Source organism: Passer montanus, unplaced genomic scaffold, assembly GCF_014805655.1.
Source record: "Passer montanus isolate IOZ18808 unplaced genomic scaffold, ASM1480565v1 scaffold38, whole genome shotgun sequence".
NCBI classification, from domain to species: Eukaryota; Metazoa; Chordata; class Aves; order Passeriformes; family Passeridae; genus Passer; species Passer montanus.
In genome coordinates this window covers 323,374-346,474 of record NW_024368596.1, presented here as the reverse complement: position 1 = coordinate 346,474, position 23,101 = coordinate 323,374, and the positions used below count along the sequence as shown (strand labels likewise).

The window sequence follows — 23,101 nt, the reverse complement described above, 5'->3', positions numbered from 1 at the left end:
TGGGTGCCTGTGGCTCCCAGGGACCCTGGTGGATGAGGTGCCATCACCCCCTTTCTGTTGCTGCCTTGAGCAAGCCCTCCTTGATCTTCATCTCACCTCTTGTCTGCCACCTTGACATGACCCCCAGCAAGGTGTGCCAAGGGCCAGAGCCACCTTCCTGACACCTGTGGCTTTCCCCCTCCCTGGCACCCACCCCACACAGTGGCAGATGTTTCTCCTCCCAGGAATGATGATGAGCAGGGTGACACTGCCTCCTGCCTCATTCCTCTTGTGGGGTGGGGACCTTCCAGAGCAACAGCCACCTCACAAGGGTGGGGAGCACCTGGAGGGCTGTGGGAAGGTGTGGGGTCATTCTTGTTGGGCAGCACTTCTCCTCCAGCAGCTTGCCAGAGCCTGTGCCATCCCACCCCATCCTCCATCTGTGATGGGTGATGGGGAGAGGGGTGGCCCCACAAAGCCTCTGGCAGCTGCTGTGGCAGGGAAAGCAGGGTTATGAGGGGCTTTGGAGAATGGCAGGAGTCAGATTGTGTGGCAGGGAAAGCAGGGTTATGAGAGGCTTTGGAGGATGGCAGGAGTCAGCTGCTGTGGCAGGGAAGGCAGGTTACGAGGGGGTTGAAGAATGGCAGGAGTCAGCTGGGTGCTGTCACAGTGGAAGAGGCAGGATGGCTGCAGCAACATCCAGTGGTTGCCTTGTGAAATTCCAGGGTGCCCCATCAGTCAGACAGTCTCTGCTCACACCTGTATGAGACGTGGCCTGCAGCAGGTCTGGGAACAGCTCTGCCAGCAGCACAGGGGACAGCTGTGGTGGGGACACCAGGGCTGTGCATGAGCAGGGTGGTTGTGCGAGGGATGGCTGCTCTGAGGCACCCATCTCCTGCCTCCACCAGCTGCACTGGGCTGAGTGGTGCACAGAGATCTCCCCTCCATGGCCTGTGTCTGAAGGAAGCAGGGACGTGTGCTGCAGACCACCCCAGTGGTATGACCTGTCTGGGAACCCACATGCAAGGGAGATCAGAAACTGGTGTTTCAAATAACAGCTTGAAAAAGCCTCAGGCGTCTGCCACGTTTCACACTGCTATACAGGGAGCCTTTGCTGTGGCCCTGGCAGTGATTGCATTACAGCCCAAGCAGGAGATGCAATCACCCTTTGGCTCAATTGCATTCTGACAATAACCAGGCACAGAGGTGAGGAGAGGCTGCCTGGCAAGCACTGGCCTGAAGAGAGGGATAGGAGCCATGAACTTCCCAAAGTGAACACCACTGCCTGAGGCAGAGCAGCCCCCAGCCTGGGAGGACAAAACCTGCCACCTCAGGCTCTTCTCAAGGCATCCTTCCTAAGTTCCAAGGCAGCTCCATCTCTCCTGTGCTTCAGCCCAGCTGAAGGATAAATACCCTTCAGAGTCTCTACCAGTGGATGCTCAGGTTCCTCTTCCCTCCACAAAGAGGCTGCCACATTGTGGCACATTTGTCTGGTGAGACAGGATTAGCTCAGAGCAAAAGCTCTGTGCACCAGAGCCCACTCTGGGTTATTTTCAAAGAGGAAGCACAGCTGAAATCTCTGCAGGCAGCCCATCAGTTTTCACCCACCAGCCCCAAGCAGTTCCAGGATGTTCTCCAGCCAGGCAGCAGGGAAGGGACTGTGCTGAGAAAGAGCTGTAGTGGGCAGGCAGACAGATGTGTCTGAGCCTGCCAAGTTCTGGCATCCATTACTGGAAGCATGTCTTGACATTTATCTTGTGAGGAACGGAGACCAGACGCTGTTTCCTCACAGCACGACGCAGATCTGAAATGCATCACATCCTCCCCCAGCCACAGACGTTTCTGTGCAGGGGAAGGGCTTGACCAGCATGAAGCCCTCTTCCTTTCAGCCAGGAGATGCCCTGCCTGGTCACCACCCTGCAAAGAGCCCTGCTGCAGCACAGCCTGCCTGGCTGGATCCTCCTGGACCCCGGGGATTTTTTGTCTTTCATGGCTCAGCTGCCAGGGTTGCCTGGCCTGGGTGATCTGGTGCTCACACAAATTTCTGGTGTCTCCAGGAAGACAAAACACATCCTGGCTGTCTCTTTCTATTATAGCCGCTGCAGAGATTAGTTGGCAAGCCAAAGTGTGTGTGGTTTCAGTGCTGAGCCCCAGCCAGATGAGCCATGGGCCAGGGGGGATCCTGAATCCCCCTTCCCTCATGCTGGGTGGAGAGCTCTCGGTGCGCTCCCTCACCAGAGTCAGGTGTGGGGAGTGCTTGCAGCTATTGCAGCTGTGCAGGTGGGCACCACTCTCTGAAGAAGTTGCCAGCACGTAATAGAAACAGGCAGTATCAGGCTGAAGAGAGCACCTGAGCAGGAACCATGGCCAATGGGGAGCAAAGCAGATTTGGGCAATCACAGCTTAAATCCAAGCTCAGCCATGGAGCTATGACCAAGCTGCTCACCACCTCCTCCACCTCAGTTTTCCCATATGCAACCCAGAGGGAATGAACAGACTTAGACATCGTTTTTCTGTCTGTCAGGTGTCTCTTGTCACATTTTTCCCTCCTACTACACATTCCATGATTAACTTCAGGGCTTGTCTCTGCTCTCTGTATCTCTTGCCTCCTACTCCACGTTTCTACCAGCCTGTTTCTAGCCCGTGAGTGCAAGAGAAGCCCTGCACCAAGGGGTCCTGCCTCCAGCACATCTCAAAGCCATGCCACATCAACCCCAGTGTCCACCTCCCCCTCCTCCTTGCTGGCTCTTTCAGCTGCTGGGCAAGGATGGTACAACGTGCTCTGCAGAGCCTTCTTGGTCAGCTGGGCAGGGATGGGGAAGATGAGACTCCCAGCAGCATTCTCCAGCCTGGTGGGCACATCTGCTGGGGCTGAAGGCAGCCAGGCACCCTTTGACTTTTCTAGTCCATTATTTACTCATCCTGATTAGGCTGTCCAGAGAACCCTGCAGACAAAGTCTGGGCCACAGGTTCCACCAGGTGCAGCTGCAAACATGGCCCTCTTAGGTGTCTTCTGCTCCTGGTATTGACTCCCCTGATCTCCTACTGACAATGCAACCTTGTTATGTGCTTGGTACACAGAACTTGCTCAGCATCAGGAGCTAAATTTGATGAAGTCTTACACCACAAGTTGTGAATTTCCACCCAGATAGGCTGAACTTTTACCAAGTTAAGTAAGAGGGGGCCCCAGAGCTGGTTTGAGCTGGAAGATAAGGAAGCAGGGAAGGCTGCTACCACCATTAGGTCAGCTGACACAGCAGTCTTAGAGATAAGAGGAGGAACAGCCCACCTAGAGAGAGTGAGGGGACCCAGTAAAGAACAGGAATACCCCAGATCCTAATATTAGTAGTAATCAGGACTGTCATGTGAGGGGTGGAGAACTTACATTGTGAGGATATAATTGCTCAAGGATTTCTTTGATTTGGGTTCCTCTTTGGAGGTACCCGGCTCAAGCTGCTTTACATGTCAGATAAATAAACAACCCATTTACTCAGGGGACTGGCAACTTGTCTTCTTCAAGTGCAGTGTGAGGCTGAGGATAGGGCAAGAAGGGGAGCTACGTCTGGACGATGCAGGACTTGAGGCAGGTGATCCCACAAAAGTGCACAACAGCTGCCACAGGAACGGGACTGTTGGGAAGAGCACTCCCAGTCCAGGCTGTGCTTTGCGACTCTCTGCTCCTGGTGGTGTTAGAACAGTTTGCTGGAGCCCATCACATCAGTGCCTGCAGCTCCCACACCTCCTTTTCCATGTATCTCACAGCATTCTGGGCTTTCTCATAGCCCAGTCAGGAACAGTTTTGTTCCCACGAGGCAGGAGAAACTTGCTGCCAGAGTGAGATGGATTTTCCTTTTTTTCTTCCCCTCCGTCCTGTCCTGTCCCCTCCCTGTTCCCCCCCTTCCCCCCCGCCCATTTTCCTGTTTCCTTTCTCTAGGAGTTTGCACCTTCTTCTCCTTGTATTTCTTATGGTAACTTTAGACCAACTCACCCTGGAGAACTCATCTAGCAGCAGTGTGAGAGTCTGGTACAAGGCAACCTCCAGGATCCCAGGGATGGTGTGAAAACCCCTGTTAGTGTTTTCTTAAAGAATAATACAGCAGAATTAACTTTTCATCCCCAAATAAAGCTCAGACTTCACTTGGACCCTCTCATCAGTAAAACCTACAGTAAAGGCAGAAATGGTTTGAGAGAAGCCCTCTGCACCATGCACAGCTCACAAATGCAGGGATTTGCCATCCCACCCATGCAAGTTGAAGGAGGTGGAAGACCCAGAACAGCTCAAGAAGAAGCTGTCCTTGCTAGAGTGCAGAGAAAGGTAGCCTGGAGGTACCCTGGAGCTCTGCAGGCTGGCAGAACCCAGGAATGACCACTGGCTTGTGAGAGCCAGCCACGCGCCAGGGCCACTTTGGAGAGGTGCTCCCCATGTCCTTGCTGGGCTCCTGCCCCGGGTGTCCAAATGAGGGAAATGAAGATGGTGAAGGGCCTTGAGAGGAAGCCTTGTGAAGAACAGCTGAGGTCACTTGGTCTGTCCAGCCTGGAGAAGAGGCTGAGCACAGACCTCATGGCAGTTACCACTTGCTGATGGCGGCGCTGCCGCAGCCGGGCCGGGCCGCTGAGCGCTGCCGGGGCCAGCGGGAGCGGGGCAGCTGCCGCCGCGATGACCCTCAAGTCGGGCCGCAGCGCCGGCGGCGGCAGCATGAGGACGGCGCTCTCCGACCTCTACCTGGAGCACCTCCTGCAGAACCGGCCCAAGCCCGAGGTGAGCGGCCCGCTGCGCCCCCAGACCCCGCGGCTCCGCCTGCGCCCCGCTCCCGGCGCCATCCCCGCCCGGCCCCGGCAGGGAGCCCCGCTCTCCTGCGGGCCCTTAGCCCAGCGCTGTGCGCCCGGCTCGGGCCCGGCACGGGGCCCCGGGGTGCCGCTCCATCCCGTGCCTCCCGCACACGCGGGGGAAGCGGGGTCCCACAGGCAGAGACCCGCGCTGCGCGTCCTGCCCGTCCCCAGCGCCCCGCGAGCAGGGAGGCCTCGGGGGAATGGTCAGCCAGCACGGCCGGCAGCGCAGAGGAGCTGGCTGCGGGGAGCAAGGCTCCAGCATCCTGCCGCGGAAGAGATGGTGCTTGTTTTGCTGCAAAGTTGTGGCTGGTCTGAACTGGAACTGCCTGTCACATGAGCTGATTCAGCTGCTGAGCAACCTCCAGGTCCGCGGCATGGGCTGCAGGAGGGTGGGGGTCTCTTCCCCAGGGAAGGAGGATCACGCAGCCCTTCTCACGCCTGCCCCGGGACAGGGAATGAGCCGATGGCCGCATGCAGCCCACCTCCGACAGAGGGAGAGCGGCTGCACCGGCCCTCCGGTTCTGCTGGGTGGGCTCCTTCCTCACCTAGTGTTCTTTGAGGCAGCTGGGGTGCAACCAGAAGGTCGGCAGTTGTCAGCGTTAAACAGCTGGTGCTTTTCTCCCGGCAGAGATTTCCAGCTTTGAAAAGGCATCCTTGGTGACGCCATGGCTTAATGTGCCTGGGCTAAGGTTTCCTTGTGACTGTGGGGAGCCTCTGAGAGAGAGGGCAGGGAGGAAATTTCCCTGAAGTGCTGTCCTTTTCCCATGGTGTTGGACACTTAAACATGCAAAAGAGGCCTGCCACATCTGTCTCACACCAGTGGCTCATCTGCTTCTCATGGTTCAACCCTGACAGAGTGCTTTGAGAAAAACAGTAGGAAAAAAAATAATTAAAGCAAAGTGTCTGGACCAGGCAACTGCTGAAAGGAGCTCTCCCATCCCTCTGCCTGCCAGATCCAGGCAGAGGGCCTGCCTGGCTGCAAACATTACAAGGATAAATTGCCAATAGCAGCAGAGCATGGAAAGTGTAGGAGCTGCCCTACAGCTTCCTGGTGTTTAATGTATTTATTTCAGGAAGAGATGGTGAACTGAGATCTGCATGAGGCCTTTTAAAAGGAGCTCTGTAGGACTGGCTTCCAGCAGTGCCCTGAGCTTGCCAGTCACAAATACCCGTCTCTGTGTCATGGGCATGCAGAGATGGTGCTGGCCCAGGGTGGCCGTGGCCCCTCCATGGGACACCAGGGCCTTGCCCAGCAGCAATCCCTTTTTGGGAAGGGTGCTGAGTCTGCCTGGCTGCTCCTGCTCTGGAGTCAAGCAGGGTGACTGGGAGGTTTCTCTTCTGCATTTTCTCTGGCAGAGCCATGTGTTGGGAAGTGCTGTGCTGTGTTCCTCACGTGGTGGCAGGGCATGCAAATCATGGCAAGTGGAAGCCATGTTATTGCTAGAAAACAACCCCAGGCCTCTCCCCTTGAGCCTCACCACGTGCCTGCATATCTTTGCCATATCTCCTGATTGACAGGTACAGATTTACCCAAAAGGTGTGGGCTTTATTTCCAGCTGTGCGCCTGGTTGGCAGGATGACCTTGGGCTTGTCCCTTTATCATCTGTGACTCAGTTCCCCAGCTGTAAAATGGGCAGCGAACGTGACCTTTGGGAGTTTGGTGGAGAAGAGGAGGGTACTTCTGGGGAGAGCTGATCTTGAGGGTGCAGAGGGAGCACTGCACTTGCCTCAGGGCAGCAGTTCTCAGCATCCAGCTGGCAGCAGCTCCAAGGCAGACTGAGGCCACAGTCCCCAGGGACCAAATCCTGAATCAACCACAGGTAAAACTTGCTTGAAAGCCTAGCTAAAACTTCTGGCTTTGACTAATGAAGTGGGGAGGGCTGGTTCCAATTTTTTAATTGCAAATGTATTTTGCTGTGTTGCTGTGTGTCACAGCTACAGAGAAAAAGCTGTTTTACAGGGCTTGTTCTGGAAACTGGGATGGAGTGCCAGGGCAGCTCCTCCTTCTGTCAGTGTTGTGGTTTCACTGGCTGTCCCTTGGAGGTTACCAGCTTCACAAACACATCTGGAAGGCTGCATCAGCCTTTTCTGGTGGGAAGGTGGTGCCTCAGCAAAACTGACTGTGGTCTCTTAGAAATCTGGCCCATCTCCATTGCAGCACTCTGTGATCTGGAGTCAGTGTGAGGGCACACAGAGCTGGCAGCACCTCCTGCTGCCATGACCATTTTGTATCCTTCCTATTTCTCTTCTTCCCTTCCCACAGAGACCTGTTGGTGTTACTGGGCCTTTTCCTGGTGTCAGCAATGTAATTCTTTTTGGTTTAAATGTTTGATGGTTTGATTCTTGTTTTTAAACTTCAATCATATCGCTAGAAGAGGTTTTAGGTGAAATTGTTCCTGTGGCTGTGCAGGCAGACTTGAGAAGTCAGTAGCCTCTGGCAGAATGAATTACTTCTAAATGTCTACGTGGCTGTATCTCCCCAGCCTGCTGAAGCAGCCTTAAAGCAGCTCCCAAGCTCAATTTTTTTGCTACTTTGCATTTTTTACACATTGCTGTGTTTTTTTAAGCTTTACAAGACTGAGATGGACAGATCCTGGATGGGCAGGGAGGCAAGGCTGGAAGCACTGGAGGGTGGCAGGAGATATTGCTGGGTCAGGACATCTCTGCACCAGGCAGTGCCCCAACCTCCCTGCATGCACCCATGGCAATTATAACGTGAGGGGTCATGACTCATGGAGGGAGCTGGGATTTTGTTCCTCACCGTGTGAGAAGAGCGTGTCTTCCTGCCAGCCAAGAGGGCAATCCCAGAGAAATCTGGCTCCAGGGTTCTTCTTGCATCCAAGCTGCTGTACTTTGGGGGCCTGCTTGGCAAACCCAGCAGTACTTTCCTCCACATACTCACCAGGCAGCCCTGTTTTTCCAAGGCCACCTGATACTGAAGTCTCCTGGTTGGAGCAGCAAGGAGAGCCCAGGACCAAATTTCTGAACGTGCCCTTTGCACTGTGGTGCTGCTTTCCTCAAGTGCTGCTTCAGCCTCCTGCAAACAAGCTGCCCAGTTAATGTTTGATTTGCCCGTGGCGTGCAGCCTGGTGGAGCCAGCACAGCAGCAGCAGCCCTGGCAGACAGTGCTGACCCCACTGGGGGACAGGATGCCAAGTCCTGGGATCCCTGCCACATTCCCTGTTGGTAAACACTGCCCAAGGAGCTGGTACATTCCCTCTGTCCCAGGATATGGGGCAGGAATCTGGGCTCTTGAGGGAAGTGCAGATGGGGGTTGTGGGGCAACTCTGCCCCATGGAGCTGGTGGCTCTTGTGTGCATTGCCAGTGGAGCAGGATTGTGCAGGAGGATTTGTACCCCTGTCAGCCAGCTGCAGGGCACACAGGGCTGTTGGGTACTGGGCTGTCCAGCACCCCTGTTACACAGCCCAGCCTCCTTGCCCCACATCTGCCCCAGCACAGGCCCTGGCAGTGACAGAGCCGGGGCTGTGCACAGCTGGTAGTGGCTGGTGGCCATGAGCTGGCTCTCAGCAGCACTCACAGATATTTCCTGTGGAGCAGTGCACAAGGAGCAGAGTCTGGCCGGTCACCAGCGTGACTTGAAAGGCTCTTGAGGTCACAGACTACGCTGGGCCAAGCCAGCCATGAGCGTGGCAGCTGCCAGGAGAGTGCAAGGCAATCCTGCCAGCCAGCTCATGAGCATGGGGCATGACAGCCACACACATCTCCTGTTTCTGGGTGCCAACATCAGGGCTGAATCTGCCACCCCGAGGGTCCTGGCTGTCCTCATGAACCAGGCATCTTCCCATCCCCATCCACTGGCTGCCCAGTGCCATCAGCAAAAAAGCCAAATCCATCCCAGCATGGCTCTGGTTTTGGAGGACCCTTCTGCATTCAGAGTTCCCATTAAGTGACTGGTGGCCATCCCCAGGCACAGCAGCCAGTCTCTGGTGACAGACCTTGTTCTCCAGGAGTCACCAGGGTGACACTGGTGCTGCGTCAGCATCGAGGGCTGGGTGTTTTCTCCAGCTCTCAGCAAAAAGCAAAGGTCAGGGCCAGGAGGCTCAGCTGATGGGGATGGTGAGGATGGGAACTCCCATCCCTGGAGCAGACTGTGCTGTGTCCTGGGTCATCGGGCTCTGCTGAGCCTAGAGGTTTGAAGCCAGGAACTGCATGGTCTAACCCTTTCCCAAGGCATGACCAAGATAAGTATGATTTGTGCTGGCTCCAGCTGCCTCGTGGGCACTTTGCCCCTCAGAAGCCAGGAACTGCATGGTCTAACCCTTTCCCAAGGCATGACCAAGATAAGTATGATCTGTGCTGGCTCCAGCTGCCTCGTGGTCGGGCTGGAGAAGGTCCTTGTCCTCCTACTCCTCCTTGCAGCTGCTGGTTTGGCAGAGGGGGACAGCTGACAGAGAGCTGTGGGACAGCTGTAGGCACGCACACTGCTGGATCTGTTCCTCTGCTCTGCACATGGTGTGGAAGCATCATGCCCTGTTGGGCTGGCAAGCCAGGCTGGGGGGATGGATACAAATTGTTCTCCCTTCCACCCTGCAAGTCCGTGGCCTGGCTGCTGTTCTGGGCTGGGATTCAGCTTTCTTCTCCATGTTTAAGCCATTGGCAGCTGGAACCCACGTGGTCACCTTTTGGGGAGGAGGTTGGGTCGCGCTTCTGGAAGTAGCTGGCTCAAAAATAAATCACTGCATCATGGGCACACAGCTCCCTGAGCCCTTCTCTCCCTGGCCTAGCCCCACAGTGCCCTTTCTGGGGGCTGTGACAGTGACTATGCCTGCTCTGTCCCTCTCTGCCAGCACCTTTCCTGCTATCCCTGTTAGTCCTGACTCTGCTGCCCCTTTCTTTAGCTCCCTCCCTGCTTTCTGCCATTGCACAGAGCTGGATCACTGTCTCAGCCAGCAGCATTCCAGCACATCCCTACCAAAGCTCACATTATTGTGGTTTAGTGCCATGGCTGCAGCCCAGGAGCAGGTGCTCTTCACGTGCCTGCCCAGATCTGCCTCCCCACCTGGCAGCACGGGGCTGCAGCTTCTCCTCTGCTCCAGGCCAGGGGTCAGGGGTGGGTGAGACTGAGCTGGGGCAGGGGGTCAGGCTGATGTTTCCTACCTCCTGGCATGGAGCTGCTGGCCCTGGTGCTCAGTTGACAAGTCAGGCTGTGGTGGGGAGAGGTTTGGCTCTGCCTGTCTGGACACTGCCATGTCACTGATGTAGGACTGAATCCAGTGAGGATCTTTCTGGGTGTCCCTGCAGCTTTTCTTGCTGTGGCTCTCAGGAGGGTGCAGGCTGCAAATTGGGCAGCGTAGCCAGGAGTCTGGTGTGGAGTGGGACAGGCAGGAGGGTTTGTTTTGCATCCTGGGCTGGTGTGGGAATTTGTGCCAAGAGGGCAGGCAAGGCTGCAGATCGAAACTGCTCTGGGTTTTGCTGGGCTAGCACTGACCTGGGAGAGGCTTGAGGAAATTCCACTACACTTGGGGACAAACAGGCACATTTGTGAGCTGTGTGGAGACATTGCCCAGTGTGTCTGAGGGATTTAACAGGACTGTGTCAGGCTTTCTTGGGCTGTGAGGGAGAAGCTCACCAGGCAGGATGGATTTGCAGGTCTTTGTATGGGATCCCAAGCACTCTCTGTCAGCCCTGCACATGCTGGAAACAAAGAACAGAGGTTTCTTCAGGACTGAAAGCCTGTGCTTGGCTTCCCAGTGCAAACCAGCATGACAGGACCTGGAGCTGGGAAGGGGAATGGGATGTCTCTGGCTGTGTTGGGAGCACTGCCTTCATGCCTGAATGTTGTGTACATGGCACTGCACCATGTCAGTTGCCCACTGATGTAGGTCAGGAAGAGTTGAACTTGCAAACAGAGATAGACCAAAGCCTGGCTCCAGTTCTCAGAGGTGAGTTCCAAACTGTTCTGTTCACTTGGTGAAGATGTCCTGGGCTTTATGCTCTGTAACAAGCTACCTGTGAGCCAAGTGCTGCTGTGACACACAAAAGGAGTGTTTGTGACTCTTTGCTTCAGAAGATCAGCTGTGAACTCTTTTGGCTTCTTCTACCTCTAGCTTTTCCAAATTTTTCTTACCTCCTGTGTTTCCCAGGCTGGAAAACTACAAATTAAACCCATCCACATCTCCAAGGCTCAAGTTCTTCTGCTCCTTTTCTTTTCTTGCCCTTAGTGTCTTCCGCTCCCCTCTGCTCCACCTGCGCTGCAGGCACCTTAACAGCTTTGAGTAGCTGAGCCCCAGAGCAGGGATCCAGCACTCCCAGGTGGAGCCCCTAAACCGTGGTGTCTGTTTTGCCCTGACAGGCCATGACTCAGTCCCCAAACGCCTTGACTGAGGACATTTACACCAACGGCTCAGCCACCCTGGGCAGCCCCTCGCACGGCGGCGGCCGCGAGGTGCGCAAGATCCGCCTCGTGCAGTTCGAGAAGGTCACCGAGGAGCCCATGGTGAGACTGGCCAGGCCCCAAAGCTGGATGGCACCGGGGGGTGGAGGGCAGCTTGAGCTGTGCCAGCAGCCTGGCCTTGAGGGAAACAGGTCACTGGAGATCTCGGCCATGGGAAGAAGGTGCTGGACTCTGCCTTCTGCCCGGGGACAGCCCCACAAAGGGTGGTGATGCTTGTGCCAAGAGGAGCTGCAGCAGCCTGAGTTGGCCTAGCAGGGTGTTCCCCCCAGCCACTGCACAGCCCACTGTGGACATGGGCCTGGAGAGGAGTTTATGAGGCAGGAGAGCTCTCCCCTGCAGCAAGCAGTCATGGATTTTCCTGTCTTCCAGGGAATCACGCTGAAGCAAAATGACAAGCAGAGCTGCATGGTGGCCAGGATCTTCCATGGGGGCATGATTCACAGACAAGGTAACAAGGCCTTTGGAGAAGTGGTGCATGGGGTGCACGTCTGCAGGTGGTTTCTTCCCATGCAGCAGTAATGCAGGTCCTCAGCACTGCTGGCTTTCCCCTGTGATATGCACATCTGTGCCTGTTCCTCCCCTAGGGATGTGTCAGGAGCTGGGGACTCATTGGTCTCTGTGGTTGTCATGTTAAAACACTGGAGGCTTTAGGGATAAATAAAGGGTTGGGGGAAGGGCTCTCCTAAAAAGGAGCTGGAGATCATCTGTCTCTGTCTCGTGATAGGGTCACTGTAAGAAGAGATGGATCATACCCCAGGGACCATGGGGGAAGCTCTTCCCATTCCTAAAGTGCACAGGTGGGACAGGCATCCTGTAGGTTGGCTCTGCAGATCAAAAGAAGGTGCCAAAAGAAATAAATAGGTGCTATTTTCTGGTTTTGGGTCTTGCCAAGGAGGCGTGGATACGAGATGTTCTCTGCTTAGAAGAGGCTGCTTTTCCAGCCTTGGATCCAAGTGGGAAGTCTGTGCTTACCACTGCCAAAATAAGACAGGAGCCATTCCAATAACATTATTGGAGCCTGATTTTTAGTAGTATATCTGAGGCTGTAATCTGCCTGGGTATATAAATGAAAACACAAAGTCAGGAATGCTTGTGTTAAGGGCCCTGTAAGGAGGTTGTGATTGGCTTCAGGTGAGGTACTTGAGGTTGTGTTTGAAATGCTGATGCAGGTGCTTTGACCAGTCCAGAGCACTTTGCACACTGTGGAAAGCAGCCTGATGACCTTCGGGCTGGCTGGGTGTGTGTTTTGGGTGGAGGGGGAAGAATTCATTCCCCTTGTGCTTTCCTGCCATGTGCTGAGATGGCATGTGTGGTTCCAGAAGCACTGCTAGGCAAACACTGCAGTGTCCTGGCCCTGGAGGCTGATGGAGCTGTGTGAATTGGGTTTGGTGAGCAGCTCTTGTCCCTTTTCTGCATTTTCATGTTTCTCACATTGCTGGCAGGCTCCCTTCACGTGGGTGATGAAATCATAGAAATCAATGGGCAGAGTGCAAGCAACCACTCAGTTGACCAGCTGCAGAAGATGCTGGTAGGTATCTGTGTGTGTCAGGGCTGTTCTCTGGGAAGGACCCCTTTGGCCTGCATGCTGTGAGCATCCACCCCCTCCCACACACCAGAGCCAGCACACAGCTGCCTACATACAGCAGTGTGCTGTGGCAGGAGCACCCTGCATGCAGCCCCCTGTGCTTGCTGCCTGTTTCTGGCCTCCTGGAGCAGCAGTGAAGGCTGTTCAGTGGGTCCCTGACATGTGCTGATCCTGTGTGGGGCTTGGAAACCACCTCTGTTTGCCAAGGCTGCTGTGCAGCTCCAGCCCAGGGCGGGCTGCTCTTGCAGACATGAGCCACATATGCATGTCATGTTGGTGCCATTTGCCTGCTGCTGAGGTCATGGTGATCCTGTCAGCCCTTGCCAAAGGCAGCTTTGGACAGGGCCTCAGAGCTGCCTTGGGTTCATACATTGATGATCCTGATCTCTGCCCAGCATATGACAGCAGCACCTGTTGGAGGGAGGTGGTGCTGCTGAGAGCCCCCACCAGCAGCCTAAACAGGAGGTTTGGCCTTGCCAAAGTGCCACAGGATGTCCCTGCTCCAGACTGCAGGACCAAGAAGGAGCTTGTCTTTGTTTTTGCCTCCTGAGAAGAGTGGTTGGCCCAGGAGGCCTCTCCAAACCTCCACGCATGGGACCATGTGGGTGTTGTGGTGTATGTGAGACAGGATGTCCCTGCTCCAGACTGCAGGACCAAGGAAGAGCTTGTCTTTGTTTTTGCTTCCTGAGAAGAGTGGTTGGCCCAGGAGGCTGCTCCAAGCCTCCACGCATGGCTGACCCATGGGACCATGTGGGTGTTGTGATGTATGTGAGGCAACAGTGCACTGGCCTGTGGCAGGCAAGACAGTGCTGTGCTCTGATGTCACCACGAGGGCCAGAGCAAGGGGCCAACATGGAGGGGACCTGGAAGAGTCAGCCTCTCCTCTCAGGCTCCTCACTGGAGCAGCCAGACCAGAGATGATGCAGGTCTCCATGTTCATTCTGGTGGTGCTTAGAAGTACCCAGAGCCTTGTAGGGGTGCTGGTGTCCCCCATGGGAATGGGACAAGTATGGCAAAGCCAAGCACAGCTATTTCTGACCAGGCTGTGGTGTCCCCAGCACCACAGCCTGGTGGGGTGCCCAGGAGCCCTGCCTTTGCAGATCCTGGCACTCAGCACCTCCCTGCACAGCTTGCTGCTGTTGAGCTGCCTCCAGGCACCACCTCCTCCAACTCTTCTTTCTCCCCTTTGTTCACTAGAAAGAAACCAAGGGGATGGTCTCATTAAAAGTCATTCCCAACCAGCAAAGCCGCCTCCCTGCTCTCCAGGTAAGTGCAGCCTCTGGAGCCACGGGCAGTGCTGGGGCCTGGCTGTGGGGCAGGGTGGGACCAGAGCAAATCGTGCAGGACCAGGGCAAGGGGGTGCCTGCCTTGTCTGAGCTGCTGGAACCTGTGCTGTGCTTACATCCCTGCAAACAACCACATGTTGGGCCTGTGTGGGTGTGTTCACCCAAAGCTGTGTAGGAGCACGGGGCTGGGGTGGCTGAGCCACCAGTGGTGTCTGGGGATAGGAAAGCAGTGGCAGGTACACACCAGGGAGCACTTGAGGGTCTCTTTCAGAGCCACAACTGTGTGTGACAGGGGCAGCCCCTGGCCCTTGGTCCCTGCTGTCACCAAGGCGGGTGCAGCAGCCCCAGTAGGGGTGACGTCGGTCCGGATGCCGCCGTGCACAGCGTGGGAGGAAGGAAGCAGTGGGGGGAAGGAAGGCAGTTCCTTGCACCCGCTGTCACTGCCAGGCTGGGGGGCCATGCTGTGTCTCCAGGGGATGACACCTGCGTGGCTTTGCCATTGAAGCCCTGCTGGGGCTGAAATAGAGCAGTGGGGAGGGCTGTGTTCTCTGCCAAGCCTTCAGGGCGTGGTAGCTGGGTTGCTGTCTTGTCCTTGTGCAGGAGCCAACCCCAGTGCAGCCCCCTATCATGGACAGGCAGGGGAGGGAGAGGAGTTCAGAGGCAGAGGGTGGGGGCTGGATGGTGCTGGGATGGGCTGAGGGAGAACATGTCATTCTTTACCCAGAGAAGCTGAAGTTCTGAACGTGGTGGCAGGTGTTGGTGGCTCTTTCTTCCTCAGTTTATGTGCCCCCAGTCCTGCTCAACCAGCTTTGCATGAGTGTTTATTAAACACTGGCCCTGTCTGTCCTTCCCTGCTGTCAGTCTGCCCTCCCTGTCCTGACCCAGCCAGCTCCAGTTGGCCAACTCCATGCCAGGGGAAAATCTACCCCAGAGGAGAAGAATGCAGTTGCTGGTTCACCTCAGGTTGGGAAAGACACAGGGACAAACTCCTTCCCAGCAACAGCTGTGCCCTGCTGTGCCCAGGGCAGTGGTGCTGTCTGCTCCCCAGAGCCACAGCTGCTTGTGTCTGTGTTTGTTGCAGTACCACCACCAAGAGTGGAGTGTTTGCACTCCTGGATCCCCGTGATCACCTTTGTTTCAGTGCCTGGCAGGCAGGATGGTGGAGATCCTGGCACCATGATTTTCCCCTGCCCGGGCTCACAAGGTCGAGTGTCTCTTGGAGCAGGTCTGCTTGGGAGTGTCTTACTGAGAGGAAGCACAGGGCATTCCAGGCTCTTCAGGACCCCTCCAGCATGTTCCCTGCAGCCCTTTGACTTTAAAAGACCAAGACTTCTCGTGCTGGAGCCTGCTCAGCAGCTGAGTGTCTGGCCCCAGAGAGGGGCTGGCAGGAAGCAGGCAGAGCCCTGTGCAGCTGTGGGTGATGTGTGGAGCTGTCTGATGCCAGCTCCTAACTGGTGTAGGGGGGGGTCTTTCCAAAATGTCCTGGCTTGGGGCACCAGTGCTGCAGGAGCAGAGAGCTTTGGGCAGTGCCTGCTGTGTGTCCCTTGTGTTTGTGCTTCCTGGTGCCAGAGAGGGCTCTCAAAGCAAGCAGCAGTCCTCATCCTGAAAGGAGATTCCACTCTTATTGTTTTTCCTAATTTCATTTTCTTGTGAGTGCCCTCATGTCACAGCTTGATCCATATGGTCTTTTCTGGCACTGGAAGGGAACCATGTTTGTGTCCTTATGGCTCTGTGCCTGCAGCAGCACAGCTGAGGGAAATGGTTTTAATGTGGAACAAGGACAGCATGATCTACCCTGCCGAGGGATGATGAATTTCCAGGCCCTGCCTATCACATCTGAGAACAGGACAGGCATCACCCCAAGTGAAACTCTTTTCCCCCTTGCTACATGCTGTGTTTCTGGGGTAACTAACTTGCTAGGGTCCTGCTCAGCATTCCCTGAACTCTGCTTTTCACTCCTAATGCTCTACACTCTGCCTGGCATTGCCTGCACTCGGTGCCTGACAGGGTCCTGCTGGGAGTGGGTGCTGTAGACTCCCTCCCAAGGAGCTGAGCAAGCAGAAGGGACAGGGAAAACAAACTTTCTCACTCCTCCTTGGTCCCCAGGGCTTCCCCAGCCTCAGGAGGGTGCACAGTGGCCTGGGAAGCAATAGCAGCAGCTCGTTTCCAGTTGCAGCTGTGATGAATTTTGGAAGATGCAAAAGGGACTAGGACAGGGCAAGGCAGGGATGGATACAGCACTGCAGCCTTGGCTCCCCAAAGGCCTTGTGCCATGCAGGGATTGCCCAGTTGTGGGGAAAGGCAGCACAGAGCAGCTGAGTTGAGCCATGGCCTTCCCTAGGGCCCCTGTTGCAGCATCACCTCTGTGCTCACCCCACTGCAGAGCCCAGCTGTGCACCGTGTTGGTGGGACCCCTCTGTGGCTGGCCCAGCTCAGCAGCACTGTGCAGCACCCAGGGCACTGCAGGGAGGCTCCAGGGCAGGGTTTGAACACCACCTGTGGGTGTGCCTAGAGGCAGCAGCCCTGTCAGCAGCTCCCAGAAAGGCCAAGATGCCCTCATCCACTCACCACCACATCTCACTACAGTTCCATGCCCAAGACTTTCCCCTAAGCCTTGTGCATCTCCTTTCTCCCCTCACAGCCTTGTGGGGCCTGGAAAGGAGCAGAGGCTTTGTGCCTGGAGCCATCTCTGCAGTCACTGCCTGGGAATGCAGTGTGGGGGCCAAGCTCAGCCACCCTGCATGGCCAGGCTGACTCTGGTCTCCTCTCTCTTGCAGATGTTCATGAGGGCACAGTTTGACTACGACCCCAAAAAAGACAACCTGATCCCCTGCAAGGAAGCGGGACTGAAGTTTCAGATCGGTGATGTGATTCAGATCATAAACAAGGATGACAGCAACTGGTGGCAGGGCCGGGTGGAGGGCTCCTGCACTGAGTCAGCAGGACTCATCCCTTCTCCAGAGCTGCAGGAGTGGTAGGTCCTTGAAGGGCTGGATCTGGGAGTGGAGGTGGGAGCAGTGACCGTGTGCTATCAGGAGTTTGTGTTGGGTAACACCAGTGTCATTGCTGGGACAAGGAGGAAAATGTCCCCTTCGTGTGCTGCAGGGTGAGCCTTTGCCTGTCCCAGCAGCCAACCTGTTTCTCTTGCATGTCTGAGGGACAGTCCTGCTGCTGTCCCAGGGCTTGGGGTGACAGCTGGGCTGTGGGGGTGTCCTCCTCTCTTGGCAGGCGTGTGGCGAGCGTCACCCAGCCCAGCCAGAGCGAATCCCCCAGCTGCAGCCCCTTCGGCAAGAAGAAGAAGTGCAAAGATAAATACCTGGCCAAGCACAGCTCAAGTAAGTGTGAGCAGGGCAGTGGGCTCAGTCCCCAGCCCGGGCCATCCCCCTGCCTCTGGGCAGGGCTGGCTCTGTCCTCCACAGGAGTCAACCAAACAGCCCAGCTGTGGCAGCAGTGGAAGCTCAGGATGCCCCACAGCTGTCAGCTTTTCTTTTATTATCTTCAAATCTTTTGATTGTCTTCATGTTCCTCCTGTGTCCCCATGGAGAGCACGAGGCCAGGGCTGGCTCAGCTGAGCCCCTGTGCTCTCCCCTGGTGACAATCCCTTGCACTCCTGGCCCTGTGAGCTCTGGCTCCCCAGCCTCAACCCCCCCAAGCTGCTGAACACAGGGGAGGCAGTGGCAGTGCTGCTGCTCAGCAGTCAGGGGCAGCCTGAACTGCTCCCACAGCTGCCAAGCCTGTCCCTGGTGGGGCAGGGAGCTGCCCTTCAGCCACCCATGCAGCACCCCGTGCTAAACTGAGGCAGGAGCTGGCAAAGGTGGGTGCCTGGGGACTGCTGGCTCCTGGCCCGGCCTGCAGCTCCAACCAGCAACAAACAAGGCTGTAAATCACCCAGATATATAAAGCTCCCCCAGCAACAAGCTCCCTGCAGCATCTCGCTGCCTGGACCCGAGCTCCCAGGTCCTGCTGTCCTGAGCAGAATTACTGAGCAAAAGTAATGGCTTCCCTGGCTTCTCTGGCAGCTCTCCAGCAGCCACTCTGCCCCTCACATGCTGCTTCTCTTTTCTCCAAGCAGCCAAAGGTGGATGAGCTCCCAGCCCAGTCCTGACCACTGCTGTCCCTTTGACCTGGCTTTGCTCTGACACACATACATGGGTCATGCTGGTGTGGCCAAGCCAGTTCTGACCCCTCCATGTCTCTTTTCTCCTCCACCCCAGTTTTTGACCAGCTGGATGTTGTTTCCTATGAGGAGGTGGTGAGGCTGCCTGCCTTCAAGAGGAAGACTCTGGTGCTCATTGGTAGGTTCTATCCCAGGCATCCTCTGCAGCACAGGGGCTGTTTGTGGGAACCAGAGGGAACCAGGACTGCCCAGGGGCTGGGGCAGCATGGCCCTTCAAGGCCTAGTAAGGTCTGGGGAGCATTTCTTCAGCCTGCAGCAGTCACCCCATACATAGGCTGACCCCCTCCATGCAGCATGCATGGTCTGGCATCTGCAGCAATGCTGGGGAAGGGTTAATTCAGGCATTTGCAACTCCTGAGTATCTTCATGGAAAATCTCTATTAAAAGCAGCTCTGCAGTTGCATCAAAGCAAGCACTCCCACTCTGTGGGGACTGAGCACTTGGTGGTGGATTCCATGGGCATGGAATTCCATGGGCACTGCTGGACAGCCACCCAGTCCAGCCAGGCTGGTTGCTCTGCAGGCAGCACTCCTGTCTCCAGCTGGGGCTGGAGATGAGCATCCCCCAGGGCACAAAGAGCCTCTTCCAGGGCTGGAAGACACCACAGACCAGCCCAGAAAGCACATCTTGGGCAGGACCCAGGCCAAGCTCTGCACTTTTTGTCAGACCCAGAGCTGTGGAGGGGCCCCAGCATCTCCCACCAGGCTGCTCTGAGCCAGCTCCAGTGTCCATCTCTCTCTCTCCAGGAGCCAGTGGTGTGGGCCGTAGCCACATCAAGAATGCTCTGCTCAGCAACAACCCAGAGAAGTTCATGTACCCACCTCCATGTAAGTACCAGCACAGGATGCATTTCCTCTCACCTCTTTGATCCAGGACAGCAGTGGGAGGTGGGGAGATCTGTTCCCCTCTCCTGGGGCCAGCACTCACCCTCTCTCTCCCTCCCCAGACACCACACGCCCCCAGAAGAAGAATGAGGTGGATGGGAAGGACTATTACTTTGTCTCCACTGAGGAGATGACCCGGGACATCTCAGCCAATGAGTTCTTGGAGTTTGGAAGCTACCAGGGAAACATGTTTGGCACCAAGTTTGAAACAGTGCACAAGATCCACCAGCAGGACAAAGTCGCTATTTTGGACATCGAGCCCCAGGTAGGGAGCAGGGGAAGGGGTGGGTGGGCAGGGGCTGCCACAGATTGCATTACCTGGCTGCTGGCTGTGACTGTCAGTGACTGTCCCTGCCTTCTCTTCCCAAAGGAAAAAGCTAGCAAGCCCTGGGGTGGCATTTCATTCCCAGGGCATGGGTACAGTGAGGGTGTCCCTGTCCCAGCACACAGCTGGCTGTGACACCAAGGCCACGGCCAGGCTGCTGTGGGACTGGGTTGCAGGGACCCTGTTCCAGGAGTCCACCCAGTGAGCTCATGTCCCCACAGAGGGTGTCTCCTTTAGCCCCAGTGGCAGCCTGGGGAGGGCCACACTCTGTAACTGCACCCCTCTCTCCACAGACCCTCAAGATCGTCCGCACGGCCGAGCTCTCCCCGTTCATAGTGTTCATTGCCCCGACAGACAGGGCAGAGGAGGTGAGTGCCAGCCTGTCCCCTCCTGTCCCCTCTGGGTGGGCTCCTTGGGCCATGGCAGCACCTGTGCAGCACCCCAGGGCTCCCCATCACCATGTTCCTGTCTGCTTGGCTTTTGGTGGTCCAGAACTCAGCCCAGACCTGAGCTGCCAATTCCTGCACCCCCATCCCATAGCACAATCCCAGAGGGGAGCACAGCCCAGCAGTGGGGCAGGAGCATTTACCCTGCATCAGCTATGCAAATAGACACACAAACAAGAGCTCCTTTCATTCTTTGCCTCATTAGGATGCTGATCCCTTTAACGTGAGGATGAAAGCAGCACTGATAGCGCAGTTAACTCATTCAGTGCCAAGCCACAGGCTGGCACTTCCCAGGATGCAGGGATGCTGCTTTCCCAGCCCTACACCCCAGCCTGACAGGGAGATGGGAAGAGAGGCCAACAGGAAAACCCAAAGCTGTGCTCCTCCTGGCCACAAGGCCACCTCTTCCAACCTATCATGTTAGTAAAGCTTAGGCTACAGATAGTTTGTGGAAAGGATATTTATGCAACCTTCAGAGCAATGTTGTGCAGGTATTTAGAGGCACATTAACTGCCTGATGCAGCAGGCTGGGGAGGGGAAAAGGGGACAGATCTCAGAACAGAAAGGGCCACTCTGTCACCCATCCAGAGAGGAATGACATCCTGCTGCAGTGGGCAGGGCCAGCCCTGCTGCCAGGCACTAAATATAACCCTGCAGCTCGGCTCACGGAGGAGAGGGATGCGGCAGAGTTAATGTGACCCCGCAGAGCTCCCATGAGCAAAAGCTGCTGCTTGCCCTCCCTCCCCTCTCCACCCCCGACAGCTGCTGGCTCCATCCACAATATGGGAAAAATTAATTTTGTAAGAATAGATGAGTATTTTCAGTAACTCTTCAAGATGAAGGTAGCTAAACAGTTTTTTTTTTTTTTGCCCCTAGGGTAATAATTACATTTAAAGGTTGTCAGTGAATGATTTAAAGACAAGTTTTTGTGCCCCGAGGGAGGGTGTGGTATTACAAATATTACTCTGTGCCATCTGTAATGTTTTTAGTGCTGACCACTAAAGGAATCAGTATTGTGATATAAACCCAGGTGGTCTAACAAAAAAGAAGGGAAGGACATAAAGACTGGTCTGATTTGGGTCTATTAATATATTTTTAGGTCTATTTAATTTATTAATAACAGATATAATTATATAATAGATATGACAATTAATATAATCTAATAATACCCGTTTAGGTCTATTTAAATCTGCACAGAGCAGAGCTCAGCAAGCACTGCGCCCCAAGCTGTCCCTCCTCCCCAGGCACACAAGGTGCTTTGTCTTTTGAGCTCCATTAGGGAAATATGTGGAAATAGTCTGGACCTCCATGCCAGGGGCAGAGCTGCCCAGGGATGCTCCCCTGGGCTGCCCCTACAAGCTGGGCAGAGGGAAGAGGCAGCTTTGCTTTTACTACTGAAGTGCAGCACTAAAACCCCAGCCAAAAGCAGTGGAGAGGCTGGTGAAGCTCTGCCAGCTGGTGCTGTTCTGGTCAAAAGCCAGTGGGAAGGGAGGGATCCCATAGTGCAGGGATCCCACCTCCAACCCAGCCTGGAGCTGGTGATGAATGCCCACCAGAGCACTGAGCAGCCTGCTGCTTGTGAACCTTCTCCCTGGAGCTGCCAGAGAGCATTTGAGAGGTAAACAGAGAGCCAGCAGGCCTGGCCTTGCTCTAGCAGGTAACCTGATGCTCCCAGCACCACACCAAGTCCAGCACAAGCCCCAGGCACGAGCACAGAGATCACACAACAGCTCCTGGGAGCTCTCAGGGTTCTCTGTGCTGACACTTCCCGAGCACTGTGGCTGTTTTGGCGTTGTGTGTTTGCTGGTGGGGGTGTGCAGGAGCCCCTGAGCTGAGCACTGCTGTCCCTGCAGTCGGAGGCTCTGCAGCAGCTGCGCAAGGACTCGGAGAGCATCCGGAGCCGCTACGCGCACTACTTCGACCTGTCCCTGGTCAACAACGGCGTGGAGGAGAGCCTGCAGCTGCTGCAGGAGGCCTTTGAGCAGGCCTGCAGCTCTCCACAGTGGGTGCCTGTCTCCTGGGTCTACTGAGGGCACCCGAGCCCAGCCGCTTCCCACCAACCATCCTGCAGCCACTGGGAAACACCTCCTGAGCTCCCCCTGCCCCCCAGCCCGGCACAGCTCCCCTGCTGCTCCACCGACATGGGCTCGGTTCACACACTCACAGGGTGCCCACAGCCCCTCTCCTGGGGCAACAAACACGGGACAGAGGCTGCCTGGGGGCGAGCCACCTCTTGTGGCACTGCAGGGCAGGGCAGTGGCTACAGCAGAGCCCAGGTTAGCTCAGAGCACAGCTCCCTGCCCTCCCGGGCAAGGGAAAGCACAGTCCTGCTGTAGCACCCAGCTGATCTTCCCTGCAGCAGTCCCAAGGGGAGTGGCAGAACAGGGGGCTCTTCCAGGCAGATGGCTCCTGACATGGCAGGAATGCACACAACTCAAAACCATCCCTGGAGGCCACGAGGCTTCAAGGAAGTCCAGGTCTTAGGAGGCTTCTCCCAGACCAGAGCTCCTCCATCCAAGGGTTTCCTCTCACAAACAGCAAAGATGATGAATGTGGCATGAGCACCCCCAGGCAGGCCTCACCCCATGTTCCCAGGCTGGAGTTTTCTCATTCACCCTGTGCAGCCATAGGTGTAAAAACTCACTGTATTGGAATTCTCACCGTGCAGCTTGGATTGTTACTGCCTGTTGGCCAGAGAAACTGGGCAGCAGCTGAGCCAGTCCCACAGACCAAACCCCAGAGGGACTCAATGGGTAAATTACATCCAGCCACAACTATCTGTTGCATGCAGTAGAAAAGTGTCTACAAAGATCATCCAGGCATGTTTTCCAGTCTAGGGTGTCTCTCACTGTATGCAAATACAAAAGCCATGCTCACCCTGGTGTTTGTACTGACTCGGGCCCCACACCACCATGTCTGGGAGTTATCACCACATCCACCATGTAGGTGAAAAATCTCATTTGTGTGTTCAGTCAGCTATAGGGGCAAGGGGAAGGTGGTTAACAAGTCTTGTGCAATTTTTTTTAAAGGATGCCAAAAATAAAAATCTATGTGCAATAGGGACCTTTGTTCTGATCCACTGCAGGGAAACAATGAGCAGCAATAAATGTGTGCTGAAACATTGCCATGGCTGGTGTTTTACCTCTCAGGCTGGGCACTGACAAAGGCTCATC

At 55.7% G+C, this 23,101-nt stretch overlaps 1 protein-coding gene across 1 annotated transcript; it reads left to right on the top strand.

Moving 5' to 3' along the window:
* The first annotated feature begins 4,568 nt into the window (after positions 1-4,568).
* MPP1 (membrane palmitoylated protein 1) lies at positions 4,569-23,051 on the top strand. The gene is made up of 12 exons (XM_039717330.1): positions 4,569-4,738; positions 11,124-11,267; positions 11,595-11,673; positions 12,668-12,753; positions 14,008-14,076; positions 16,874-17,070; positions 17,325-17,431; positions 18,311-18,391; positions 19,020-19,100; positions 19,220-19,422; positions 19,776-19,850; positions 21,782-23,051. The coding sequence occupies exons 1-12, from the start codon at positions 4,637-4,639 to the stop codon at positions 21,956-21,958; spliced, it is 1,401 nt and encodes a 466-aa protein (XP_039573264.1). The 5' UTR covers positions 4,569-4,636; the 3' UTR covers positions 21,959-23,051.
* Positions 23,052-23,101: the final 50 nt, after the last annotated feature.